The 11,242-nt window shown below is 44.8% G+C and overlaps 1 protein-coding gene across 1 annotated transcript in view; it reads left to right on the top strand.

Moving 5' to 3' along the window:
- Nucleotides 1–3,192: 3,192 nt before the first annotated feature.
- The window catches only part of LOC111975289 (phosphatase and actin regulator 1-like), a 22,248-nt gene continuing 14,198 nt past the window's right edge, over nt 3,193–11,242 (top strand). Inside the window, exons 1-2 of the mRNA XM_024003490.2 lie at nt 3,193–3,688; nt 8,430–8,594. Of these exons, the coding sequence (XP_023859258.1) occupies nt 3,430–3,688; nt 8,430–8,594 (424 nt within the window). The 5' untranslated portion in view covers nt 3,193–3,429. The remainder of the gene's footprint in view (nt 3,689–8,429; nt 8,595–11,242) is intronic.

The following is an 11,242-nucleotide window of genomic DNA, read 5'->3' as shown; positions in this document are numbered from 1 at the left end:
CTTCTACAATCTACAGTCTGCTTCTACAATCTACAGTCTGCTTCTAATCTACAGTCTGCTTCTACAATCTACAGTCTGCTTCTAATCTACACAGTCAATCAGCATCAGTCAGAAGGGGGGACTTTTTAACATGTTGTTATGTAATCGCACACACATACGCACGCACGCACGCACGCACGCACGCACGCACGCACGCACACACACACACACACACACACACACACACACACACACACCTGCTGCACATGGTTGGATCTCCTCAGGTCCCCTGTTTAACTATCCCATCTTGACCTATTACATGAAAGATTACAGAGTCAGCTATGATTACCCTCCTCTCTCCTCCCTGACTGACTGTGTACCTTTGACTGCTACACTCAGCACCATGACTGGGTTGGAGAGGTAAAGAGGAAGAGAGGGAGAGACAGAGAGAGAGGAGAGGGATATGGAGAGAGAGAAAGAGAGAGATTTGAAATGTCTTTATTCTTTTGGAACTGAGTATAATGTTTACTGTTCATTTTTTTTGTTTATTTAAACATATTGTAACGACCCTGGGTTTATAAGTGCGGAAATCGACTCTGCCGCACGAGCATGCTTTTGCGGCACAGTCGATAGCGCGCCGGACTTCGGGCTAGAAGGTCGAGGGTTCGAGACCTGCTCCGTGCTGTTTCATTACAATATGTTTCCCATGCCAATAAAGCCCCTTAAATTGAAATGAGAGAGAGAGAGTGATTAAGTATATGTGTATGTGCTCGTTTGCATAGTCATGTGTGTGTGTTAGAGAGGCTGCATTGTCAATGTATTGCTACCTCTGTACTGCAGAATGAGCCACTACTTTGATTGTAACTTCCAGCTCATATTAGCTATCGCTACCTGCTGTTGATAACAGGAAACTACTGCTCCAATAAGTTAGTTCTATATCTGTCAGCAGGGGGCAGTAGCGCTGCATAAATAAACTAATCCTGGTCCACCTATCGCTCTCATGGTAAATAAACCTCTAGCACAAGGATGGGAAACTCCTTTCCCCATCTCTAGCAAACACAGCTGATTAAACAAATTGCATTCTAAACTGAAGATCCTGATTAGTTAATTATTGAGTCAGGTGTGTTAGCTGGGGCTGGGGAAAAGGTGTGACACCAATCAGGCACCTGATGACTGGAGTGACCTATCCTTGGTCTATTTTCCTGTATGGTGATATGTATTGGACTTATACGTTGCAATTATTACCAGCAAATGGCCTTCGCTATATCATCCATGTTGCACCATCCTCTTCCTCTCCTCTTCTCTCTCCATATTCTCTGTCAGAAAGGAATGTAGAGAATGATTGAAGGATGAATCATACATGATATTTCTGCAGAATTAGGTTTTTTCCTAACTCTCCTACACTCTTTCTCTTTCTCTCTATCTTCCTCTAACTCTGTCTGTCTGTCTGTCTGTCTGTCTGTCTGGTCTGTCTGTCTGTCTGTCTGTCTGTCCTGTCCTGTCTGTCTGCTGTCTGTCTGTCTGTCTGTCTGGTCTGTCTGTCTGTCTGTCTGTCTGTCTGTCTGTCTGTTCTGTGATGTCTGTTCTGGTCCTGTCTGTCTGTCTGTCTTCGTCTCTCAAACACTGTCTGTTTCTCTCTTCTATCCTCCAGTGTGAAACTTATATAGAGGATGAAGATTTAGAGGGGGTGACTGAAGGATGAATGCATACATCGTTCACTTCTCAATTCTCTCTCTCTCTCTCTCTCTCTCTCTTCTCTCTCTCTCGCTCGTCCTCTCTCTCTCTCACCACACACACAGGCATGGTGCATGTGCGCACACACAATGCACACACACAAACACACACACACTAGAGCGCACACACATGCGCGCATCAAATCAAATTGTTATTGTCCACATGCGCCAAAATACACAGAATGTAGACTTACAGTTAAATGCTTACTTACAAGCCTTTAAAACAACAATGCAGTTTTTAAGAAAATACCTTTAAAAAAGTAACTAATAAAAGTAACAAATTACTTAAAGAGCAGCAGATTATAACAACAATAGCAAGGCGATATTAAGGGTACCGGTTACAGAGTCAATGTGCGGGGGCACCGGTTAGTCGAGTAATGTGAGGTAATATGTACATGTAGGTAGAGTTACTAAAGTGACATGCGTGGGCAGGGGGGGGGGGGCAATGCAAATAGTCTGGGTAGTCATTTTGATTAGATGTTCAGCGAGTCTTATGGCTCGGGGTTAGAAGCTGTTTAGAAGCGTCTTGGACCTAAACTTGGCGCTCTGGTACCGCTTGCTGTGCGATAGCAGAGAGAACATTCTATGGCTAGGGTGGCTGGAGTCTTTCACAATTTAGTCTCATTAGCTTGGCAGTATAGTATTTCTTGCTCCCTAGTGGGCTAATAAAGCAATTTAGTGTGTGTGTGTGTGTGTTAAAATCTGCCATTTGGCAGTTCAGGCTGCTATGCCGGTATAGTGAATATAGGTCTGTGCATTGAGTGTTAGGCGTATAGCAGGGGTATTTGATTTGATTCAACTCTTACCCTACGAGGCCCGGAGCCTGCTGGTCTTCTGTTATAATTGATCATTAATTGCATCCACCTAAGCCAGTCCCTGATTAGAGATGAACAATGGGAAAATGCAGTGGAACTGGCTTGGAGGTCCAGAGTTGAGTTTGAGGGGCCTATAGGCTATATGTTTATGACCTTATAGGTATGCCTCCACTGTTGTTAAGATTTCATTTCATATTGGGGCTTTTGGTGGTTGTGGTGATATGATATTCATATTTAATATTGTGTAGGCTGGCTGTAGCTACATAATAACAAGGTCAATTCTCAGTAGTGGGTGGAGATTATTTTGAGTCGTCAATATTTACCACAACCACAAAGTCATAAACCCCAGCCCATTTATCTTCTTAAAATTTGATTTTAAACCTAACCATAATCTTAACCTTAAACATTAATTAACACACTGCTAACCTTATGCATAACACTAACCTTAAATTAAGACCAAAAAGCACATTTTTGTTTTCATTCATTTTTGCGATATAGACTTTGTGTTTGTGGTAACTACTGGAAATCAGTATTTAGGGAGACCGTAAACCCCGCCCATGCAGTTGAGAGGCAGATTCAAATGTGATGACGTACAAGGATACATAAACAGGGATTGGACCCCTAAATAAATGGCGAAGAACAGATCCATATAATACAAAAACTGACGAATTTACGTAGCCCTAACGCTGAAGTTGTTGGCCCCCGTGCACAAAGCCAGGGATTGGCAGGAAGTTATTTTAAGTCTGCGGAGGTCATCAGCATTGGAGTAGACAGTTGACTAGACCGTTTAAAGCCCCCCTGACTGCATATCTGAGAGCGAATCGGGATCAGCGGATCCACCCCACACAGCCATAGCCATAGCCCTGCTTTGCCTAACCATAGCGGTTCCTGCATATGCCGTTATGAGCTCCTGGTACGCGTCTGGTTCTCGGAACGACGCTCCCTCCCCACTCCCAGCCGTTACCGAGGAGAAGCCGCCGAAGAGGAGAGCGTTTTACCTGCTTCGGAAGACGTCCAAGAATCGCAGCCGTAGCGACAAGCAACAGCAACAGCAGCAGCAACCCGCGGCAAACAACAACAATATACCTTTCATGATCCACTGCCAGATCGGGAAGGAGATCAAGCACATATGCAGCAACTGCCGCGGCAACTGCCATGAAGGTGAGTGGAGAGGAGGGTTGAGGTTTTCACAGCAGCAGGAAGAGCCCACTGGGCACAGGCATCAATTGAAAGTATATTTCACGCTGTTTCCACTCAATTGAATTGCAATTACGTGAAACAACGTTGATTCAAGCAGTAGGAGATGTTTTTGATCATCTCCCACTTCATCTTTGCACTGCTCCTCCAAGCGACCGCTTGGCTTGCTCGCTTGCCTTTGCCTGCCCCACGGCGGGCTGTTTTTCTCCGTGGACAGGCTGCTGAGGACTTTTCAAATCGTAATAATAAAGAATACTACTCTGAGTCAGACTATTTCTGTGGATGTACTAGTATATGGTGTTTTGTAAGCATTAGGCTATTGAATATCTATCTAGGCAGTATAGCATTGGAATGGTATTTTTCTTCTTCTGCTGTGTTTTGAATGTTGTTGTGATGGTGTTCAAACAGCCCCTGGCTCCAGTAGACTACAAGCCTGAGATGTACCGTTCTGTTTACTATCACAAGTGCATATGAAAAGCATAAATCATTTAAATGCATTCCATAGTTAATTCAGTTGATAGGTCTGTCTCCTCTCCTTTACACTTAGGCTGTTACTACTATTTTCTCATGCCAAACTTCACCCAGGCCCCCCTTCCAGCATTGGGGAACATCCTGCGCCCCCACTGCACATCCACACCATGTCTATTTCTAAGGGCACAAGCACTGTTCATGATACAAACTGTTCACACACCTCTTCTTGGCGGATAGTTGTTTTGTTGTTGTAGGTTTTAAAGCTTATTTCACACATATTGTCATGAGGTGCAGAGAAAATGTTTMTGTTTTAAAGCACATTTTCTTGCAATTCTACACATTTCGCCAACGTGTATTCATGTGATATTTGAGTGACTCAAACATTACAACAAAATGTATGGGCTAAAAAACCTAGCTAAAAACATTAGCTGACATGGGCTAGTTGATCTGGACATTTCTGACAAGTTATAAATAGCTCCCCCCGCCAACCCCTGCGCCCCCACTCTCCCTCACACACACACTTACTCTTTGTGCAGACTAAAAGGTGAGGTGTGTGTGTGTGTGTGTGTGTGTGTGTGTGTGTGTGTAATTAAGAGTTTGAGTTAGTATTTTTATTTGAATTAGAATATTTTTCCCCTGTACCTGTGATCCGGGCACCATGCCTTTTTTCCAAGCAGTCCAGCCTGGTAGGAAGACCGGTGTTATGGGAAGGAGGGGGAGTTTGGAGATGGAAAAATGATGAGAAAATGGAGTAAGGAGAGCAGTGTAATTATTTTAGAACAGTCTGACATCTCTCTTACAGTGCAGAGCGTATCATAGCTCAGGGAGAGAGAGATATACACTACCGTTCAAAAGATTGGGGTCACTTAGAAATGTCCTTGTTTTTGAAAGGAAAAGCAAATTTTTTGTGTCCATTAAATTAACATAAAATTGATCAGAAATACAGTGTAGACATTGTTAATGTTGTAATATCTATTGTAGCTGGAAACGGCTGATTTTTTTATGGAATATCCACATAGGCGTACAGAGACCCATTATCAGCAACCATCACTGCAGTGTTCCAATGGCACGTTGTGTTAGCTAATCCAAGTTTATCATTTTAAAAGGCTAATTGATCAGTAGAAAACCCTTTTGCAATTATGTTAGCACAGCTGAAAACTGTTGTTCTGATTAAAGAAGCAATAAAACTGGTCTTCTTTAGATTAGTTGACTATCTGGACAATCAGCATTTGTGATTTCGATTACAGGCTAAAAATGGCCAGAATCTAAGATCTTTCATTTGAAACTCGTCAATCTATTCTTCTTCTGAGAAATGAAGGCTATTCCATGCGAGAAATTGCCAAGAAACTGAAGATCTCATACAACGCCTTCACAGAACAGCACAAACTGGCTTTAACCAGAATAGAAAGAGGACTGGGAGGCCCCGGTGCACAACTGAGGGGAGGACAAGTACATTAGTGTCTAGTTTGAGAAACAGACGCCTCACTAGGTCCTCAACTGGAAGCTTCATTAAATAGTACCCGCAAAATACCAGTCTCAACGTCAACAGTGAAGAGGCGACTCCGAGATGCTGGCCTTCTAGGCAGAGTTCCTTTGTCCAGTGTCTTTGTTCTTTTGCCCACCTTAATCTTTTATTTTTATTGGCCAGTCTGAGAGATGGCTTTTTCTTTGCAACTCTGCCTAGAAGGCCAGCATCCCGGAGTCGCCTCTTCACTGTTGACGTTGAGACTGGTGTTTTGCGGGTACTATTTAATGAAGCTGCAAGGCACCACAACAAACCGCCAAGAGAGGACCGCCCACCAAAACTCACGGACTAGGCAAGGAGGGCATTAATCAGAGAGGCAACAAAGAGACCAAAGATAACCCTGAAGGAGCTGCAAAGCTCCACAGCGGAGATTGGAGTATCTATCCATAGGACCACTTTAAGCCGAACACTCCACAGAGCTGGGCTTTACGGAAGAGTGGCCAGAAAAAAGCCATTGCTTAAAAAAAAGATAAGAAAGCACGTTTGGGGTTCGCCAAAAGGCATGTGGGAAACTCCCCAAACATATGGAAGAAGGTACTCTGGTCAGATGAGACTAAAATTGAGCTTTTTGGCCATCAAAGAAAATGTCTGGCGCAAACCCAACACCTGTCATCACCCCGAGAATCTCATCCCCACGGTGAAGCATGGTGATGGCAGCATCATGCTGTGGGGAAGTTTTTCATTGGCAGGGACTGGGAAACTGGTCAGAATTGAAGGAATGTTGGATGGTGCTAAATACGAGGAAATTCTTGAGGGAAACCTGTTTCAGTCTTACAGAGATTTGGGACTGGGACAGAGATTCACCTTCCAGCAGGACAATGACCCTAAGCATACTGCTAAAGCAACACTTGAGTGGTTTAAGGGGAAACATTTAATGTCTTGGAATGGCCTAGTCAAAGCCCAGACCTCAATCCAGTTGAGAATCTGTGGTATGACTTAGATTGCTGTACACCAGCGGAAACCATCCAACTCTTATTTCTTGTTTGTTTCACAAGAAAAAATATTTTGCATCTTCAAAGTGGTAGGCATGTTGTGTAAATCAAATGATACAAACCCCCCCAAAATCTATTTTAATTCCAGGTTGTAAGGCAACAAAATTGGAAAAATACCCAGGGGGGTGAATACTTTCGAGAGAGAGAGACCAAACTGGGCTGTGTATAATGTGGAGAAAGTTAAAAATAAAAAAGAATTTTTTAAACTCCCCTCTGTAAACCTTCCATCTTCATCTTTCCTTGTGTTATGATTTATATTACCATGGTCTCTTCCTTATGTATTAATTAGACGCATTCAGATCAATTGCTCCTTGACTATAGCTCAGCCTTCAACACCATAGTACCCTCCATGCTCATCATTAAGCTCGAGGCCCTGGGTCTGAACCCCGCCCTGTGCAACTGGGTCCTGGACTTCCTGACGGGCCACCCCCAGGTGGGGAAGGTAGGAAAAACACCTCTACTTCACTCATCCTCAACACAGGGGCCTCACAAGGGTGCGCGCTCAACCCCCTCCTGTACTCCCTGTTCACCCATGACTGTGTGGCCACGCACGCCTCCAACTCAATCATCAAGTTTGCAGATGACAACAGTAGTAGGCCTGATTACCAACAATGATGAGACAGCCTACGAGGAGAAGTTGAGGGCCCTGGGAGAGTGGTGCCAGGAAAATAACCTCTCCCTCAACATCAAACAAATGACGGAGCTGATCGTGGACTTCAGGAAACAGCAGAGGGAGCACGCCCCTAACTGGGTTGTGTAACATCGACAGGACCGCAGTAGAGAAGGAGGAAAGCTTCAAGTTCCTCGGCGTACACATCACTGACGATCTGAAATGGTCCACCCACACAGTGTGGTGAAATAAGGTGCAACAACGCCTCTTCAACATCAGGAGGCTGAAGAAATTTGGCTTGGCCCCTAAGAGCCTCAAACTTTTACAGATGCACAATTGAGAGCATCCTGTCGGTCTGTGTCACCGCCTGGTACGGCAACTGCACCGCCCGCAACCGCAGGGCTCTCCAGAGGGCGGTACGGTCTGCACAACACATCACCGCGGCACACTGCCAGCCCTCCAGGACACTTACAGCACCTGATGTCATAGGAAGGCCAAAAATATCAATGGACATCAACCACCCGAGCCACGGCCTGTTCATCCCGCTACCATCCAGAAGGAGAGGTCAGTACAGGTGCATCAAAGCTGGGACCGAGACTGAAGAACAGCTTCAATCTCAAGCCATCAGACTGTTAAATAGCCATCACTAGCCAGCTACCACCCGGTTACTCAACCCTGCACCTTAGAGGCTGCTGCCCTATATACGTGGAATCACTGGCCACTTTAATATTGGAACACTAGTCACTTTAATAATGTTTACATACTGCTTTACTCATCTCATGTGTATATACTGTATTCTAATCTGCTGTAAAGCCGCTCCGACATTGCTCGTCTTGATAGTTTATATATTTCTTTATTCCATTCTTTTACTTTTAGATTTGTCTATTGTTGTGAATTGTTACATACTACTGCACTGTTGGAGCTAGGAACACAAGCATTTCACTACATCCGCAATAACATCTGCTAAATATGTGTATGTGACCACATACTTTGAATCTCATTCTTTTATGGATTATGTTATTGACTGTTTTCTCTCCCCTTCATCTCTTCTCCTTTCCCCTTCATCTCTCCTCTCTTCTTCATCTCTCCTCTTTTCTATCCTCTCAGTTGAGGAGGTGGAGCGACTGGCAGCGATGCGATCTGATTCGCTTGTCCCTGGCACACACACCCCTCCCATTCGCAGGCGGAGCAAGTTTGCCACCCTCGGTCGTCTGTTCAAACCGTGGAAATGGAGGAAGAAGAAGAGCGAGAAGTTCAAGCAGACATCTGCTGGTAAGACCCCTATCTAACCTTCAACCCTTACCCCTGAACCATAAGGCCTGCTTTCTACCTCTCCCCTGACCCTAGTCTAACACCCTAAGATCTAACCCCTTAGCCTTAACCCCTTGTATTCTACCTCTCCGTTTGCCACCGAAGCACTCCCCCCTACCCCGTGGTAGCTGTAGTCTTATGTCCTCAAGGCAAAGCTACAACCTTACAGTGTAATGATGTCATGTTGATGTATGTATGGCTGTAGGTGCTATGAGGCAGAGGGCATTGCTGGGTAGCCATGGCAAATCAAATTTATTTGTCACATACACATGGTTAGCAGGTGTTAAGTGTAGCGAAATGCTTGTGCTTCTAGTTCCGACCATGCAGTAATATCTAACAAGTAATATAACCTAACAATTTCACAACAACTACCTTACACACAAGTGTAAAGGAATGAATGAGAATATGTACATAAAAATATATGGATGAGCGATGGCCGAACAGCATAGGCAAGATGCAGTAGATGGTATAGAGTACAGTATATATATATGAGATGAGTAATGTAGGGTAGGTAAACATTATATGAAGTGGCAATGTTTAAAGTGGCTAGTGATACATTACATCAAGATGGCAAGATGCAGTAGATGGTATAGCGTACAGTATATACATATGAGATGAGTAATCTAGGGTAAGTAAACATTATATAATATAAAGTGGCTAGTGATAAATTGATTACATCAATTTTTCCATTATTAAAGTGGCTGGAGTTGAGTTCGTATGTTGGCAGCAGCCACTCAATATTAGTGATGGCTGTTTAACAGTCTGATGGCCTTGAGATAGAAGCTGTTTTTCAGTCTCTCGGTCCCTGCTTTGATGCACCTGTACTGACCTCGCCTTCTGGATGATAGCGGGGTGAACAGGCAGTGGCTCGCACATTTGTGGCCTGCTGGAGGTCATTTTGCAGGGCTCTGGCAGTGCTCCTCCTTGCACAAAGGCGGAGGTAGCGGTCCTGTCGACAGGACCGCCATGCTGGGACAGTGGCGAAAGCTTTCAAGTTAACTCCGGAATACCTACAGTACAGCACCTAGCTTTCCCAGCTCTGCTGCCCCACAGTATCTACAGTACAGCACCTAGCTGCCCAGGTCTGCTGCCCACAGTATCTACAGTACAGCACCTAGCTGCCCAGGTCTGCTGCCCCACAGTACAGCACCTAGCTGCCGGCTGCCCAGCTCTGCTGCCCCACAGTACCTACAGTACAGCACCTAGCTGCACAGCTCTGCTGCCCCACAGTACCTACAGTACAGCACCTAGCTGCCCAGCTCTGCTTCCCACAGTACCTAGCTGCACAGCTCTGCTGCCCCACAGTACCTACAGTACAGCACCTAGCTCCCAGCTCTGCTTCCCCACAGTACCTAGCTGCACAGCTCTGCTGCCCCACAGTACCTACAGTACAGCACCTAGCTGCCCAGCTCTGCTGCCCCACAGTACCTACAGTACAGCACCTAGCTGCACAGCTCTGCTACCCCACAGTACAGTCAAGAGTATGTGAGCAGAGTTGAGCGTTTGGAATCCCGCTCATCGTTCACAGAAAAAATAACTGCCACTTCAAATTCACTCCATTCATTAAAAATACACAGATAAGGTGCCTAAGAAGGAATTATTTAGGCAAATAATATCAAAGCTATAGCCTACAAAAAAATAAATTGTGAAGCATTTGCAACACACTAGGTTGGCGAAACATTAAGCGGACCGCATTTAAACATTTTGTTGATTTAAAATATGTCTATATTAATTGCACATATAGGCTGAAACATAAAATGAAACGAGAAATGCCTTATTAGCCTCAGTCTATAGTGTTTTGAATTCACTTTAGAAACTATGAGTTTGGCCAGAGTCTGTGGCTTCAGGCTCATGTGATGGTGCCTGGAGAGCAGGCCAGCAGTGGAGAATACCCTCTCCGCACTTGCAGAGCCAATGGATGTAAACACCCTTCGGGCCACTCTTGCCAGGCAGGGCAGGGATGCGGAGTTGTTTAAAAAAAAACTTTTCTATAGGTAGGCTTAAAGGTATTTAGGCTAAATCAAACCCTATCAAAACGGTAAGCTCCTTGAAAGAGGTAATAATGTCAGGCCTATGGGCCAAAATCAATAATAGCCTATTGTGGTGTGTGTGTATATACACTGCTCAAAAAAATAAAGGGAACACTTAAACAACACAATGTAACTCCAAGTCAATCACACTTCTGTGAAATCAAACTGTCCACTTAGGAAGCAACACTGATTGACAATAAATTTCACATGCTCTTGTGCAAATGGAATAGACAAAAGGTGGAAAATTATAGGCAATTAGCAAGACACCCCCAATAAAGGAGTGATTCTGCAGGTGTGACCACAGACCACTTCTCAGTTTCCTATGCTTCCTGGCTGATGTTTTGGTCACTTTTGAATGCTGGCGGTGCTCTCACTCTAGTGGTAGCATGAGACGGAGTCTACAACCCACACAAGTGGCTCAGGTATGCAGCTCATCCAGGATGGGACATCAATGCGAGCTGTGGCAAGAAGGTTTGCTGTGTCGTCAGCGTAGTGTCCAGAGCATGGAGGTGCTACCAGGAGACAGGCCAGTACATCAGGAGACGTGGAGGAGGCCGTAGGAGGGCAACAACCCAGCAG

The sequence above is a fragment of the Salvelinus sp. IW2-2015 genome, linkage group LG16, assembly GCF_002910315.2.
Source record: "Salvelinus sp. IW2-2015 linkage group LG16, ASM291031v2, whole genome shotgun sequence".
Lineage (NCBI taxonomy): Eukaryota > Metazoa > Chordata > Actinopteri > Salmoniformes > Salmonidae > Salvelinus > Salvelinus sp. IW2-2015.
Note: the sequence above shows the minus strand (reverse complement) of the source record. Positions and strands in the feature narration are given on the sequence as shown.